This window comes from Phyllobates terribilis, unplaced genomic scaffold (genome assembly GCF_046119375.1).
Source record: "Phyllobates terribilis strain yellow unplaced genomic scaffold, ASM4611937v1 Scaffold_11__3_contigs__length_659146591, whole genome shotgun sequence".
NCBI classification, from domain to species: domain Eukaryota; kingdom Metazoa; phylum Chordata; class Amphibia; order Anura; family Dendrobatidae; genus Phyllobates; species Phyllobates terribilis.
Genome location: NW_027362771.1, coordinates 546,603,015 through 546,620,875, shown reverse-complemented (window position 1 = coordinate 546,620,875; position 17,861 = coordinate 546,603,015). Strand labels below are relative to the sequence as shown.

The window sequence follows — 17,861 nt, the reverse complement described above, 5'->3', positions numbered from 1 at the left end:
TCAGTGACATCCACACTCTTCAACAATCATATCTTCATGGTTCCTCAATACCACCCTTCCTCCTTCATTCATCAGCATGGATAATGGACTCATCTTCACTGGGACACACGATGGGTAATCAACTTCATCTGAATTGTACAACTTAACCAAACTCTGAAAACAAAAGAAAAAAATAATCATTATGAAAGTTATTTGTTACAATGGTATAAATGTATATGTAATATTTTAGAAAAAAAAAGTAATTACCTTAATATACGCATGGTTTGTTGGCTTGAAGATCTCACTTAAAGGTATAGGGCAAGCTCCTTCACATCTATATGCATTGATTTTTTTGGGATAGATAACCTGGTCCCCCCATCCAAAGTTTACAAAGTTCAACATCATGTCAACTCTTCTGCACAGTGGTTTTCCATCTACAGTAGGTTTGGTGGGAAAGTTGGCCATGATCATAGCTTGCTCTGCACTTCTACTTTTCCTAAGTCTTTTAATGCCAGACACTGGGGTCGTCACATGCTTAGAAGACTCAACTGTCTGGATGAGGTTGGGATATCCATGGAGGTTAGCAGAAGGATTGTCCTTGGTAAAAACAACCAATACAATTCTATTCGTAGACACTTCTGTACAGCTGCTTTCTTGAACATTTTTGGGCATTCCTTTCTCCTCTATGTAATTTTTATTATTAAAATGTTCACCTTGATGGAAATAGGATTGTATCATTCTGGTGATATTGATAGTTTTCAAAGTGGGTCTTCTTTCAATACTAAAGTCAATTTTCACCGATCCCAGGAAGGTTTTTCCTTCGCCACCTTTACTGTCAGAGATGTCAATGATCACATTATGGCTTCTCCCAGGAGCAAGATGAATCCTCAACTCTGCCAATTGTATTTCAATGTTCCTTGTGATTGAGGACATATCAAAGGATAATTCCCAATGTTTTGACAGTTGAGAGCAATCTGGTGGCAAAAAAAAAAAAGAAAATTAAGGTCAACAACCATGTTACACAGTTATCACTTTTTACTAAAACATCATATGATTATTGTAGAATATAATTTTAGCAATGTCATGTTAATGTCAATAAGTTGGCCACCGTCCCTTAAAAATGGTAAACATTTTCAACATATAAACATAAAAAAGTCAGAAATAAACTAATAGTAACAGAGAGAGTCTGAACAGAGGGAAGATCTGAAGAAACAAAGTTAGAGGTGAAAGAATTTTACACACTGCCCTTGAAGAAGCATTATACACTAAAAGCGAGTTGGGGCGTTTGTGGTGGACCCCATACTACATACACTATGGGTAAGCATTGAATGTTCTTCTCAAATCAATTTTCCGTTCCTTTATATCTATTAATATTTTGCTTTATCATATATGGAAGCACATTGTATTTGTATTTATGCATTTGAGGATAATGCGTTTTATGTGGTCATTTTCTGTTGACTTTCTCCTCTTAAAAATACTATTTTTGTATTAAATATGTGCATTTGTTAATATTTCTTAATGAAAATTATATTTGAATTGTAATAAATGGTGGTTTGTTAATACCTCTGGTGTTCACATGTAGGAATTAATTATATTGGAGTAATCCACTCTACAAATTTTGGTATATTGATGAGGGGGACTTATACTATTATGTCCCTAGCTGAAAGAAAATCATATATGTGCTATATGAATATCTGGATAGTAATAGTAACAGAGACAACCCTAAAGATGGAAGATCTGAAAAAGCAAAGTTAGAGCTGAAAAACGAGTCATCGGAATATAACCTAGAAAAAAAATGCAGGTGAAAGATTTTTTTAGATCAGAAAGTGATTCTACATAAGAAGGGAAACAGAAAAGATTGCTTTCTAATACAGAATCTAAGTAGTACTAACGACATAAAGAAAATAAGAGATGAGAGGGCACAAGTAGTTAGCAAGGCAAAGATTATAATAACAGTATTTCAGAAATGTCATGCTAATCTGTACTCTTCTTCAGTTATCAATGAGAAGACAGAACTTGAGGAATACTTGTCCAAAATAAAAATCCTAAAACTGATAAACAAATGAAAGACCAACTAGAGAACCAAATCACATACTTAAAGCAAATAAAGATAAACTGAAACCAGGACCTTATCACCCTATATCTTAATTGAGTATCAGCGTAAAGATATTACCTAAAGCACCAGAGCATAATAAGGAACATCAAATAACTTTTATGTGAATTGTATTTCCTGGTCAAATTCGAGTGAACTGTCGAATTTGAATTTTGGTAGATTTGCTCATCACTAGTTGAAAGTGTAAGGAAGAAGATGCTGACCTATCACATATATGGTGGAAATGTTCTAAGTTGTTCACGTTTTGGCTGAGTAATATAGAAATAATGTGGGAAATTTATATGGGGCATGAGAAAAAAGCAATGCACGAATAAAAGAATTTTGAAGGCTTTTTATAACCCAAAAAAATTCTAGCCTGTCTATCAATAACTAAAAACTGGATGGCTAGAACAGTCCCAAATGTAAATCAATGAGAAACGGAGGTTAGGAAAATAAAAGATTGTGAAAAATGTTAATATAGGAAACCAGGGAATAGTCGAAAGTGCTTGGCAAAAATGGAATAAATAGGGGAAAAAAGGAGTATGACTTATTTAGTAACCATAGTAAGTAGGGGAAAAAAGGAGTATGACTTATTTAGTAACCATAGTATAATTTTTTGAGAGGAAGGGAGGGTGGAGTTTGAGGTATAATGAAATCTGCTATATATTAAATAAAGTGTGATTTTCAGTATAACAATATAGTTTTAGTAAAAATCAAAATTGTAGATATCTACATTGTCTAGAGAAAATACAAAAAGGGGTTAAACATCAACATATAATTAGCAAAGACTGTGTTCTTACTTTTGGCACTGATGCTTAGAATGGTGTCAGAATCTTGAAGAGTGGAGTATTCCTGGCTTGATAGATTGGTTATATTCCCCAAGATGAGAGTCTGGTAGAGTTCCATCATAAAGGGAGTGTGCTTCATATTCTGGAACTGTGTCTTTCCATGTAATGTAGGTGAAGCCTTCAAACCAAGAGTTGAATGCTGAAGAGGAATCATCATTGGCTGCCCTGGTCGAGAAGAAGACATTCCTAGAATCATGGAGATGATGGTGAAGTATAAGATGGAGGTGAACCAAGACATCTTTCTAGAGGTCTTCTGTATTGATTCTTAGGAGATTTAAACTAAGGTATTGAGGGTTCTCCTACCTTATATACCTATAGATCAAAAGCCTCCATGTTAACACCTTTGACCTTTCATCTATGTGATCTCAACAAAGGGATCTTAGAGTAGACACCTCTGTTATTATAATGAATCAAGTCATTAGCTGACATCAATACTTGTGAATGTAAAATAAATGTTCTGTAATGTCTGTAAAACAAACTCTTAAGAGTTAAAAAAAACAGTAAAACTCTTTGAGGGGGATACAGTTTCTACAATGATAATGTGATTATTTGTCTATCAAAATCATGTATCTCTGTCCTGTGCATTTTTATCTTTCTATCTAAAATGATATCTGCATTCACTGGTATAACCTGAAGCTTGTGGGCCCCAATGCAAAATCGCCAACAGAATCCCCAAATATGGCAAGTCTTTATTAGTATTGCTCTTCCCATATGGGCCAAGGAGAATTTTCTGGCCCTTGAAGACTCCAGGTCCCAGGTGCAACTGCAGCCCACTATAATTTCACTCCTGTCTGTGTTTATAGTCATAAAATAGAAAGACAAGAGACTAATACACCTTATTTTGTTACCATTGGTAAATTCTCACAACATGATTATAAGAAATAGAAAATATATCAAATCTTAATTTAATAGTCATATATAATTGAAAACTCAATAAAACTTGACATAATGCAATTTAAATAAAAAAAAAAATAGATTATTATTATTGTCATGATCATTATTTTAAATATGTGAAATGTGAACTAATTGATCAAGTTGCATTACTTTTTTAGTTTCTTAAATTATTTTTTTTAAAGAACAGTTTTTTCCAAGTGTTCATGTTTCATGCCTTCCAGTGACAAATTTAATTTTCTTTATACTTTTATATTTTAAAGCATCTTTCATAACATAAAAATATTTTATGAATTTAGCTATATCTAAATAATTAAAAAATGATTCAAAATTATGATTTTTTAGGGAAAAAAAATAACAAAATGTCTTCAACTTTAAATATCTATCTGTATATCTATTTTTTATCTATCGATCTATTAAGGTCCCTTTATGTATTAGATTAATGTCGGCCAAACCCGCTGATTTTATGGGGCTCAACTAGCAGTCAAATGTGTATAGGGGCCTCCCAACTCTCTCCAGACAAACAATGTAGTGGAGAGAAGGATCCGACATGCCGATTCTTTTGTTCACCGTGAGATAAGCCACCATGAGAGGAGTCCGGCAGTGTCTCTCTCATAGATAACAGAGGAGCGCTTGGCAGATTGAGCGTTGTTGTATATGGGAGAGCCTGGAGAGATTGATGGCGGCAGAATTATCATACAAATCATTCTTCAGCCATCAGCTATCTATTGTGTATGGGGTCTTTTAAGATGAGTAATTTGACTTGCACTGCCCTGGTCCGCCACATAGTCCTTCCTGTCCTTAGTGGCAACTGGTCTTCATTTCTATGCCCAGTATCCTTGTGCTGGTATCCTCCACGCCTTTGGTGCTTAGTATGGTTCCACGATGTCCTGATGGTGCGTGAGGCCAAGTCACTGGGCCTCATGTGACGCTAAGGCTATGTGCCCACGATGCAGAAATGCTCCGGATTTTTCCTGAGCGTTTCTGCATCTTCCCTGGCAGAAATAACGCATGCGGATTGTACATGCGGATTGTACATGCATTTTTCTTGCCAGGGACATGCGGATGTGAAGCGTTCTTCACATGCATTTCCGCATGCGGGTTGACAAGCGCTTTCCAAACGATTTTATCATCACTTGGAAAGTGCTTGACAACTTGGTCACACTATATAAATCCATGCAAACGGCATGGATTTATATAGTGCGACTGTAAAGAATGTTTAAAATTAAAAAAACAAATCTATACTTACCTTCCGATGGCCCCCGCAGTCTTGCTTCACTCTCGTCCTCTCATGCCGGCAGATTGCGGTACACTGAAGGACCTACCGACGTCAGCATCGCGTGACCCATCACATGACTATGACGTCAGCGCAGGTCCTCCAGTCCATCGCGAGCTGCCAGCAAGTGAAGAGAAGGAGAGCGGGGGCCGTCAGAAGGTAAATATAACATTTATTTTTTATTTTATTCTTTTTTTCACAGTTTCTATGGTATCCGGGTCCGGAGGATAGTCTCCTCTCCTCTAGACCTGGGTACCATCCACACATTAGAACACGTGGAATGCGCATCTACATAAACAGTGATGCGGAATCCAAGCGTTCCAATGCAAGTCAATGGCGGTGAAAACGCTGCACTTCCGCAAAATAATTGGTAGTGATGCGTTTTTTTCCGCAATGATAATCCGCAGCGGAAATTTCCTCAGCATGTGCACAGTACATGCGGATTATCATTGGGGGACATGGCAGACCTTCTACCATGTGTTTTTTAAGTGTTTCTGCAGCGTTTTTGCCGCTGCGGAAACGCTTAAAAAACGCATCGTGGGCACACAGCCTAAGACGTCAGAAGATTTAGCTCACGTCAGAGGCACCAAGGATGCAAAGAAGTTCTGACCAGCTGCCATGGAGGACCTACTACGACAGTTCAATCGAATTGCTCATCTCTGTTATAATCTATCCATCTGAATGTATAAATTGTGTGACATAATATTACATATAACAGTAAAAACACTTTTTATATCCAAACCAAAACCTCTGTTTCATATTATACTTGAACCTAAAATTTTGTTTTATTTGTCCGTACCCTTTAGCAGATTGTCTTTCTGTTTTTAACACCGGAAAAAAACACTAATATAACTCTATCCGTGTACACTTGTGTACAGCTGCTTTCTTGACCATTCTTGGGCATTCCCTTCTCCTCTATGGCTTTTTTAATATTAAAATGTTCACCTTTATGGAAATAGGATTGTATTATTTGAGTGTTATTGATAGTTTTCAAAGTGGGTCCTCTTTCACTACTAAACTCAATTTTTATCGTTCCCATGAAAAGTTTATCCTTTGCCTTCTTTACTGTGAGAGATGTCAAGGGTCACATTATGGGTTCTCCTAGGAACAAAATGAACCCTCAACTCTGCCAATTGTATTTCAATGTTCCCTGTAATTAAAGACATATTGAAGGATAACTCCCAATGATTTGTCAGTTGAGAGCAAAAAAAAAATAAGGTCAACAATCATGTTACACAATTATTACTAATTGTAATAATATAAAATTATTTTTACTAAAACACCATGTGATTATTGTAGAATACAATTTAACAATGTCATATTAATGTCAAAATGTGGGTCAATATTTCTTCTGAATGGTAAAAAATTATCAACATAGAAACATAAAATAAATAAGCTAGTAGTAACAGAAATAGCCTGAAAAGAGGGATGATATGAAGAAGCAAAGTTAAAGCTGAAAAAGGAAGTAACGGAATATAACTTAGAAAAGAGAAAAGTTTTGAAATCAGAAAGGCAAAAGAAGGGAAATTGAATAGATTGCTTTCTACTACAGAATAAAAATAGTACTAACTACATAAAGAAAATAAGAGATGAGGAGGCAAAAATAATTAGAAAGTCAAAGGTTATAATAAAAGTATTTGAGAAAGTTCATGCCAATGTGTGCTCTTCTTCTGTCAGTGAGAAGATAACACCAGTAAGAAACTTAGATCCTTAACTTCAAATGATGTATTTATTTCACCCTATACAATACAGACCACTGGGGCCATTATTTGCTCAGTAACACTTCTATGTCATAGGTGCCACAAATTGGTTTTGTGCTTTCGGTGTAGGTGTTAATAGTAACATCTACTGACGGAGCTTATGAGATAGGATTATCCTCTGTTTAATAAATGTAGTCTCTTTCATGTATTGTATTCTATAATTGCTAATATCTTTCATTTAAATGTGAGGCTTTCCACAACCTCAAAGTTTAGTAATTACATCTAAGTATCATTCTCCAGAAACTCCAAATACCAATGAAAACTGCAGCATGTTTTGTTAAAAAAACAAAAACATCTCAAAAAGCTATGTTGCATTTAATAAAATGTAATGCATTGTATGAAAAAAAAAGTTATCATGTTGTACTAAAGTATTAAATATGGTATTTGGGCATCTGTAAAAACCCATAGAATAAAGTTTTTATGTTAGTTATACTCCAGGAAAAATGTTTTAAAAAAATCCCAAAAAGCAATTGCAAAGTTACTGGGTTTTATTTCCATCCAACCAGAAAAATATATTACTGCATACATTGTATGAACCTCAAAAGGTTGCCATTACAAAATATAACTTAAACCAACAAAAACAAGCCCAAGTACGGCTATGTCAAAAAATAAATACACTTCTCAGCATTGAAATTATATCACCAAGAAGGAAAAGTCATGGAGTTATGGAAATCACAGTATGGATAAGACATATTACTTATCTGCAAATAATGAAAATATGAAAAAAAACATATTCAAAACATCTTGATTTAGTCAGTATGGAGTATGAGCAGCATGTGTAGAAATTGGGCAAATCATCAATGCATTTAGGTAAATCATCAAGATATGCCGCTGGCAGCTGCCTGTGTAGTTGCCGAACAATGACGTCCTTGATGTGCTCAATGGGAGACAAGTCCGGAGACTCTGCAGGCCATATTATTATTATTATTATGCTATGCTATACAGGTCTGTTTTTGAATGCCTGTTTAAGTAGTCAAATTTGAGACCTGCACATGCCACAACAATACTATGGGCTGTTATTGCACTTGGCTTTTTGGGCATCATGTGTATCTACCTAGCATTTCTTATTTATTTATTTTTTTCAAGGGTAGAATAAGTTTTGTTCAACATTTTTAAGAGACTCTAATAAAATGTAACCTTTAATAAATTTCCTTAAAATCACAGAGATAATCCACAAAAAAACACACAGGTTATAGCATCGGCGTCTGTGCCTCCTGCCGGGCAGAGACACCGTCCCCCTCACCGTCACGGTCCCGGTCCGGCATCTTCCTGCTCCCCTGCCGCTGCTGTGGCGCACCGCGCACAGCTTCCCAGGCACTGTGCTTAGGGCATGCGCGCTCCCTCCCTCTTAAAGGGACCGCGTGCCTCTCTCTTAAAGGGACCGCGACTCCCTCCTATATAAGGCACCTCCTCCAAAATGGAGGTGCCTATGCAAGGCTGTTTTGTGTGCTAACACTTTCCTCAGCCCTCAGGTCCCGCTGCCTGTCAGTCCATCCCGCCAGTCAGTCTAACAGTCCAGCCCGCCAGTCTGTCTACAGTCCAGCCCGCCAGTCTGTCTAACTGCCGTGCCCACCAGCCTGCCTACCTGGAGCACCAGCCAGTTACCTGCCACGCCCGCCAGCCTGCCTATCTGGAGCACCTGCCAGTTACTTGCCGTGCCCGTCAGCCTGCCTACCCGGAGCTCCTGCCAAGCTTGCCTACCCGGAGCACCTGTATGGTTATCCGCCTTACCTGCCTGCTTGCCTACCCGGAGCACCTGTCTGGCTATCCACCTTACCCGCCTGCTTGCCTACCCGGAGCACCTGTCTGGCTACCAGCTGTACCTCCGGCTTATCTACCCGGACCACCCGCCAGCCTTCCTGCCGTGCTCATCTGCTGTACCGGTCAGCTCCAGTCATCTGACCTGTGGGAGTCACCTCCTCTCACACAAGGTCAGTCCCAGAGTGGCACCTGGTTCACCTGCCCGGTCCCTCCCTGGTTCACGGTGTCGACTAAGCCGCCGTGTGACCTTGGTCGGTCCGAGTAGGCACTTAGTCACGCCCCTCTGGTCCCTCCTTGCACTGAAGCACAGAGGTTCCACCACCCGGACCCGTAACAGTTTGCACAAGCCATTGAACGCGGTGGCTCCCAGGCTCCTTCGCTCTTAGACTTGTATCAAGAGGTCTCTCGCCAGAGATCCCAACAGGATACTATCCTGTCCTATCTGTGGACAGTCAACTCCTGCCTGGATGCGCTGTCCACCCCGACTGTTTCCGTCTCTAACTGAGCGGCACCCGCTCCGGCGGCACCTCAACCCAGTGGCGCCGTGGCACCCGGCTTTGGACCCCGGCCCTCTGCGCCTCCATGTTTTGGTGGTGACCCCGTCTTATGTCGGGGCTTCATAAATCAGTGCACGCTGCATTTTGAACTCCTGGCACACCAGTTCACCTCCGACCGGGCCAAGGTGGCATTCATCATGTCTCACCTCACCAGGGAGGCATTGGCATGGCTAAACCCCCTGTGGGAAAGAGGGGATCCCCTGGTGTTCGATCTTCTGGCTTTCCTCTCTGCCTTCTGGAAGGTCTTCGATGAGCCCGGATGAAAATCTTCTACTGCCTCCTCACTTCTCCATCTCCGCAAAGGGAGTCTCACTGTGGGCCAGTATGCCATACGTTTCCGAACCCTCGCATCCGAACTTGCCTGGAACAATGAGGCCCTGTTGTCCACCTTTTGGGAGGGTCTTTCCGGATGGATCAAGGAAGAGCTAGCCGGTCGTGACATCCCTTCCACCCTGGACGACCTGGTGTCATTAGCTACCCGGATTGACATCCATTTTCTGGAACGTGCTAAGGAGACTACACGGGAGAGAAGATTTCCACGTCATGCTCCAACATTCCAAAGGCCAGCCTCGCAACCAGCAATTCCCCGGGCGTGTTCGTCTGAGCCTATGCAAATTGACCAAACAAAGATGGTCATGTCTCGCCTGGAGACATGCCGAGCCGAGGGGAGTTGCTTCTACTGTTGCAGTATAGAGCATCTGATCCGTTCCTGCCCGGTGAGGCCGGGAAACTCCAGTGTCTAGGACCGCTCGGAGAGGTCGTCCTAGGCAAGAGTAAACCCTCTCCATCTTTGACTCTGTCTATTTCCATTTCCAGTGGTGAGACCCGCTTCTTTGAGACAGCCCACCTGGATTCTGGAGCCACTGGGAATCTCATTCAACAGGCCGTCGTGGAGCGTTACCAGATTCCTACCGTACTTCTGGCTGAACCATTAGCGGTTGCCTCTGTGGATGGGAAGCTTCTCCTGGAGACCATCTTGCTTGTCACTGAGCCTGTAACCCTTCAGGTGGGAATGCTGCACTCGGAGAGGATCTCCTTTCATGTGCTGTCCGGTCTCACTCTCTACCTCTTGCTTGGTCTATCCTGGTTACAAAGACATGAGCCCTTCCTGAATTGGAGATCTGGTGAAGTGCTCCATTGGGGTCAGTAATGCCATGAGTCCTGTCTGGTTCCAGTTCGTCCTGCTTGACCCCCGTCTACTCCGGCTAATCTACCTGGTCTGCCGGCGCCCTACTGGTCCTATGCGGATGACTTTGACAAAAAGGAGGCTGAGACACTACCACCTCATAGGCCGTATGATTGCCCCATCGACCTGGTACCAGGTGCTTCTCCTCCCCGTGGGCGAATCTACCCTTTGTCGCTGGCCGAGACCCATGCCATGTCTGAGTACATAGAGGAGAATCTTGCTAGGGGATTTATCCAGAAATCCTCCTCTCCGGCTGGAGCAGGATTCTTCTTCGTCAAGAAGAAAGACGGTTCTCTATGTCCCTGTATCGATTACAGGGGCCTTAACCAGATCACCATCAAAAATAAGTACTCCCTGCCTCTCATCTCGGAGCTGTTTGACCACCTTAAAGGCGCGAAGATCTTCACCAAGCTCGATCTTTGTGGGGCGTACAATTTGGTCTGCATTTGCCAGGTAGACAAGTGGAAGACGGCATTCAACACCCCGGACGGTCACTACAAATACCGTGTGATGCCCTTTGGTCTCTGTAATGCTCCAGCCGTCTTCCAGGAGCTGGTCAACGACATCTTCCGAGATCTCCTGTATTCTTGCGTGGTGGTGTACCTGGACGATATCTTGGTTTTCTCTTCGGATCTGCCCTCACACTGGAGGGATGTTCGTCAGATTCTGCTGAGGCTCCGGAAGAATCGCCTATACGCTAAATACGAGAAATGCCTTTTTGAGCAGACCTCTCTGCCGTTCCTGGGCTATGTTATCTGTGAGACTGGTCTGCGGATGGATCCCAAGAAGGTGTCTGCCGTCTTAAAGTGGCCCCGACCGGAGGGGTTGAAGGCGATTCAGAGATTCCTGGGCTTTGCAAACTATTACCGCCTATTCATTTCTAATTTCTTCTCCCCGACTGCTCCCATCTCTGCGCTCACCCGTAAAAGAGCTAATCCCAGGGAATGGACTTCCGAAGCGGAGAAGGCCTTCGTCTCCCTTAAACAAGTCTTCTCCTCCGCTCCTATGCTACACCGTCCGGATTGCAACAAGCAGTTCTTCCTGGAGGTTGATGCATCTTCCTCCAGGGCCGGAGCAGTGCTCACCCAGAAATCCTCGCCCGGGCGAATGGTGACCTGCAGATTCTTCTCCAAGCTCTTCTCCTCATCCGAATCAACTACTCTATAGGAGATCGAGAACTGCTGGCCATCAAGTTAGCGCTGGAGGAGTGGCGCTATTTGCTCGAGGGGGCTCTGCACCCGGTGGTCATCTACACTGACCATAAGAACCTCGCTTATTTGCAGAACCCCAAAAGACTAAATCCTCATCAGGCCAGGTGGTCTCTATTCTTCGCCCGATTCTGCTTCACTCTGCATTACCGCCCGGCAGAGAAGAACGTTAAAGCTGACACTCTATCCCGCTCATTTCTGTCTTCCGACCAGACCAAGAGGAGGAGCCTCTACATATCATTGACCCCTCCAAAGTTATGACTGTTGCTCCGTTTGACCTGTCTCATTTTCCACCCGGTAAGACCTTTGTAGCGGTTCCGAATTTAAAGAAGGTTCTACTCTGGGGCCATTCATCCAAACTAGCTGGTCATGCTGGTCAGAGGAAGACCTTTCTGCTCATCGCCCGACATTACTGGTGGCCTTCCCTGCGCAAGGATGTTGCGGACTTTGTCGCGGCTTGTTCCTCTTGTGCCCGTAACAAGGTTCCCAGGCATCTTCTAGCTGACTGTCTTCTTCCTCTTCCCGTGCCTTCCGCTCCATGGCAACACATTGCAATGGACTTCATCACGGATCTCCCTGTTTCTGCCGGTTGTACTGTTATTTGGGTGGTCGCCGGCTGCTTTTCTAAGATGGCCCACTTCATCCCTCTGCCTGGTCTTTCGTCTGCATCTGTGCTGGCTAAGTACTTCATCCATCACATCTTCCGTCTCCACGGCCTACCCCTCCACATTGTCTCGGATCGCAGAGTTCAATTCACGTCACGCTTCTGGAGAGCCACGTGCAAGCTGCTGGATGTCTCTTTGGATTTCTCTTCTGCTTATCATTCTCAGTCCAATGGTCAAGTGGAACGTGTCAACCAGATCCTTACCAGCTTTCTTCGGCACTTTGTCAATGCTCACCATAGCGATTGGGTTGAGCTCCTGCCATGGGCCGAGTTCTCCTATAACAACCATCAGAGCGAGTCTTCAACTAAATCCCCATTTTTTGTGGTCTACGGTCGACACTCCCGGATTCAGTTTCCCGTCTCCTCTTCAGTGGACAATCCTGCCGCGGAGTCTCTCGTCCGTGAATTTTCGGCTATTTGGGAAGACACTAGATCTGCGCTTCTTCTGTCCTCCGAGCGGATGAAGAAGCATGCTGATAAGAGACGTCTGGATCCACCTCATTTCTGTCCGGGAGACAAGGTCTGGCTTTCCTCCAAATATGTCCGTTTCCAGATACCTTCTTATAAGTTGGGTCCGCGGTTCATCGGTCCGTTCAAGGTTCTGAACCAAATCAATCCCATGGCTTACAAGCTGAAACTCCCGGTCACCCTATGGATTCCCAACTCCTTTCATGTATCCCTCCTCAAACCAGTTGTTCTTAATTCCTTCTCTGACGCTCCAGGTACCACCCCAGCTCCAGTCTCCGCTGAGGACGTCTTTGAGGTAGAAAACATTTTGGCCACCAAGAGGGTAAGAGGAAAGACTTTCTTTCTTGTGGATTGGAAGGGGTTTGGCCCAGAGGAGAGGTCTTGGGAACCCAGGGAGAACATTCATGCCCATTATCTTCTTAAAAAAATTCTTGCGGGCCTAAAGAAGAGGGGGTGTAAAGGGGGCGTACTGTAGCATCGGCGTCTCTGCCTCCTGCCGGGCAGAGATGCCGTTCCCCTCACCGCCGCGGTCCCGGTCCAGCGTCTTCTTGCTCCCCTGCTGCTGCCTCCCTCTTAAAAGGACCGCGCACGCCGTCCTAAACAGTCCCCGGCCAATGGCTGGAGGACTTCTCATATATAAGGCACCTCCTCCAAAATGGAGGTGCCTGTGCAAGGTTGTTGTTTTATGTGCTAACACTTTCCTCAGCCCTCAGGTCCCGTTGCCTGTCAGTCCAGCCCGCCAGTCTGTCTAACAGTCCAGCCCGCCAGTCTTGTTAACTGTGACAGTGACAGTCAGTTTGAGTCAGTGTTTTGCACAGTCCACCTCCTCTGCACCTTAGTCTGCTAAGCCACAAAACTCAGGGGACTAAGGATATTTCACAAAAACAACTTTTTCCAGTTGATTTATTGGATGAGATATGCATTCAATCTTTGTATTAGAATGACATGAGGCCAGAGGAGATGAAGGACACAACTCAGATGCCTAGCTGTGTTGGTGGCATTGCCAGGTGGGGTACTAGGGACACTGGCATTCTGAGTCACAGCTAGAGGAATGAGGCGTGGGGGCAAGGAGCTCATGACATTTCCTACACTTTGGCAATTGTCAGCCGAGGCAAGGATGATGATGACTGGGTAGTGGACAAGACCTGGAAATCAGATTAGAGTTGATGTTATTAATTGTTTAGGGCATCAACCTCACCGATAAACAGCAGAAATGGCGTGCCGCTAAAAGATCCGCTCAAGCAAAATCCGCGTTTCTGTGGTCAGCTTTGTAGCAGGTCACATGCTGTTGGCGGTGGAGGCTCAACTGGGCCTGAAAGGTCTCATCATTGTTGTGGCACTACTTTCATGCTGGCATCTTGAGTGATAGACTTTAGCTCCACATTGGTGTTAGACAAATCTTTGGGACTCTGCAAGCGCTGCAGCAGGAAAATAAATTGTGGTTGTCCAGCTCAACTAGACTATGAATTATAAGTTCTTGAAGCCACATCATCTGCTCATTTGGGAAAAACAAGCTGGCCTGCAATCTGAGCAAGGCTCAAGTTGTCCTCCTACACCAGTGGTGCACAACCTGCGGCCCGGGGTCACATGCAACCATCAACGGCATTCTGTGCGGCCCCCAACCATATGGGTAGAAAAATGCTTATCTGACAGATTAACTATATGGGAGCAGCCACACAAAGAAGAGTACTGGCTGGCATCTAAGGAGCAGGGATTGGCAAATAGTAATATGCCCAGTGTACATATCGCTGGATGCCTCATACATCAGGAGAATGAGATCTCATCACCCATTCAGTACTCCAGAATGAGGTATGTGAATTAGACAGGTGGCCTTCTGTGACTCTCTTCACTATAGGTAATAGGATTTGTGAAGCATTTGGCAGTAATCACAAAACCCATGACCTATTGTAGAGAGCCATATGCATTCATCACCTTTTCCTTTTTAGGGCCTATTCACACAGTTTTTTTTAAGAGGATTTAAAAGCAAATTTTACTGCAAATCCACATAAAAAATGCTTCAAATACTCTTTGAATAAGCTTCCTACTGGTTTTACTGGGAAGTGTTCAAAATAAAATAAAAAGCAGTGTGTGCAGGACGTCGTCATCATCACCAACATTGTCATCCACAACGATTGCTTGTCATCCTCCAACTACTCATGATTCTTTTTTGTCGCATGGTCAGATATCCATGACGGATTGTGTGTGGGGGCATGCAGTCCCAGTCATCCAAGTGTGTGTCAAGTCAACTACCACCTGGACAAGTTGCTGGTGGTACAGTCACTGCTGTAACACTTGGAGTCCGAAGCAATTCGAGAAATGATGGCATACACTAGGCCTCACTGGTAGATACCCAAACACCTTTATTTCTCACAGGAAGGGGTGCTCGCTCTGTACTCTCACGTGCAGTAGAACATGGGCCGCTCACTTGACTTGTTCTTGAGCTTGAAAGAGCACTGCACTATAAACACTTGGAGAAGCAACGTATATACCTTCCCCATCACCTTCTCCGCATCCTCCTTAATAGACATCACCCCATCCCCAACAGAAACAGGGCACAGATTTCATATAATAATATAATTCATGAACGGTAAAGCACTTCCAAACAGTTTTTTGTAAGCAGGGGGCGACAAAAGTCAAGTTGCTGCTGTATATCAAGCAGCAAATCTCACACTGCATGGCTGCCCATCAAATACCAGTGAGCATTGTTGTGAGCATCAATGCCCTGAACATTGTGGCTGCCTTAGGTTTAGGCAAGGCAACTCACACTCTCTGCATTGCACACATCCTAAACTGAATTATGGAAAATTTCTTTAAAAAAGATGCCTGCACGAGGAAGGTGGTGCCCATTGCCAGGAAAATGTTTGTTTTTACATGATGAAGCACCTCCTCCAGGCTTTGCAAAATTAGAACAGCCTGCCTGGGTACCGCCAGATTTGCAACATCACAACCTGTTGGAATTCAGCGTTGCATATTTTGGAGCATCTGTATTAGCCGCATAAAGCAGTGATTATATCATGCATCAAGCATTTAGATTTTTAGGAGCAAAACAGTAACAATGCAGTGACATGACAAGAATCTGCATAACTAATCATATGAAAAATAGTTGCAAGTCAAATTTATGTATGAGATAGCAAGATAATTGGCTATAAAATGATGGTTTTCTCACATTCAAAGCAGTAGTGGATGGTGAAATATGGAGCTGAAAGTCAAAAGCTCAAAACATTGTTACTAGCGATGAGCAAGCGTGCTTGCTCCTGCTCTGTACTCCTTGATCCTGCTCCTCGGCGAGTATTTCCTGAATTCTCGGGTGGGAGCTTGAGTCCCCGCCCCGCATGTTTGGCACCGTTTTAACAGCGAATAAACATGCAAAGATTGCCTGCCACTCACTGTAATGCCGCAGCCATGTTGATTATAGCATTATGAAATTATGTGAAAAGATTGGTTGGATAGCAGATAATGCTTCCAGTTAGTTTGTCACCACCACCACCACCCTGTCTTCCACAAGGTCCAGTCACAGTAGCCGTGAGTCTGGACCACATATTCCTCACCCTGATCCTCCTTCCTCCCACCATGCCGAGTGCCTGGAGACAAGTGATTCCACACTTGGACACTCCGAAGAGCTGTTCACTTTCCCATTTATAGATTTGGGCCTCTCGCCCGGCCCGCTTCATGCGGGGCAAGAGGAGATCGCATGTAGCGATGCGCAAATATTTGAGCAGCCACGGTCACACGAAGGTGATGGTGGGAAACTGCAATTACTGTCGCAAGAGGTGGATGATGATGAGATACAATTGGCAGCAAGTCAAAAGGAGGTCTGGGGTCCAAACGTGCAAGATGAGGCGGTGGACGATGAAGTCGCTGACCCAACCTGGCAAGGTGACATGCATAGCGAGGACAGCAGCACAGAGGGAGAGGGAGTTGTAGCACCACAACAGGCAGGAACAAGCAGTAGGGTAGCCACAGACACAAGGCAGGCAACAATTCCCTGGGACACCAATACGAGGGAAGTTGCTAGTCCACCTGTTAGGTCTTCCAGAGACTGGCTCTTTTTTAAAGACTGTCCAGTTAACCCCAAAAAGGCCATCTGCAACATCTGCCATGCCAGCATCAGCAGGGGTACCAAAACTACTAGCCTGATCACCACCAGCATGCTCAGGCACATGACAGCAAAGCACTCGACTAGTTGGGCTGAACACCAGGGTCCAGAAACAGTGTCTGCGGTGACACCACTGCCTGTACCACTGTTGTGCGTGCACGCCAATCCCCTGTCCATGGCACAGGCAAAGATGCCTCCCGCCCTGCACCTGTCGTTGCACACTTGCAACCACCATCATCAGCAACCGCGTTCCTTGTCCTAGCGCAATGTTCAGTTGTCCCTACCCCACTCCTTTGAACGCAAGCGCAAATACGCAGCCAGCCACCCCCAGGCCACAGCATTAAACTGCCACATTTCTCTACTGCTTGCACTTGAAATGTTGCCTTTTAGGCTCGTGGAGACTGAATATTTCCGCAACCTCATGGTGGCAGCTGTTCTTTGGTACTCAATCCCCAGCTGTCACTATTTCTCCCAGTGTGCTGTCCTCACTTTACACAAGCACGTGTCCCAGAACATTAGCCGTGCCCTCAACAACCCAGTTAATGGAAAGGTCCACCTAACCACAGACACGTGGACAAGTGCTTGCGGCCATGGACAGTACATCTCGCTGATGGCACACTGGGTTAATACAATGGAAGTTGGGCCCCAGTCAGACCCTGGGACGAAACATGTCCTCCCGACGCTGAGGATTGCGGGCCCTGGGTCAATCAAGGTTGCCCCTACATTCTACAGCTCCTGCACCTCCTCCTCCTCTTTAGCCTCCATCTCTGAAATGACCACATCAATCAGAAGCTGGAAGTACTACAGCACTGCCTCGGCCAAGTGGCAACAGGCTGTGCTGAAGCTAATATTCTTCGGGGACAAACCGCACACCGCTGTGGAGTTGTTGACAGCTGTGACACAGCAGGCAGATCTGTGGCTGTCACCGCTGAACCTACAGCCAGGCACGGTCATGTGTGACAATGGACGGAACCTGGTGGTGGCTCTGAAGCTTGGAAACCTTGCACACATACAAACAGCATAGTTAATATCTGTAGCCCTATATACAGGCCCACTGACTGATTACAAGATTGTA

The 17,861-nt window shown here is 44.1% G+C and overlaps 1 protein-coding gene across 1 annotated transcript; it reads right to left on the bottom strand.

Moving 5' to 3' along the window:
* On the bottom strand, window positions 1–3,157 carry LOC141167334 (nodal homolog 2-A-like). Its single transcript, XM_073654755.1, has 3 exons — window positions 2,872–3,157; window positions 247–953; window positions 1–153 (listed from the first exon to the last, which is right to left on the bottom strand). The coding sequence occupies exons 1-3, from the start codon at window positions 3,155–3,157 to the stop codon at window positions 1–3; spliced, it is 1,146 nt and encodes a 381-aa protein (XP_073510856.1).
* Window positions 3,158–17,861: the final 14,704 nt, after the last annotated feature.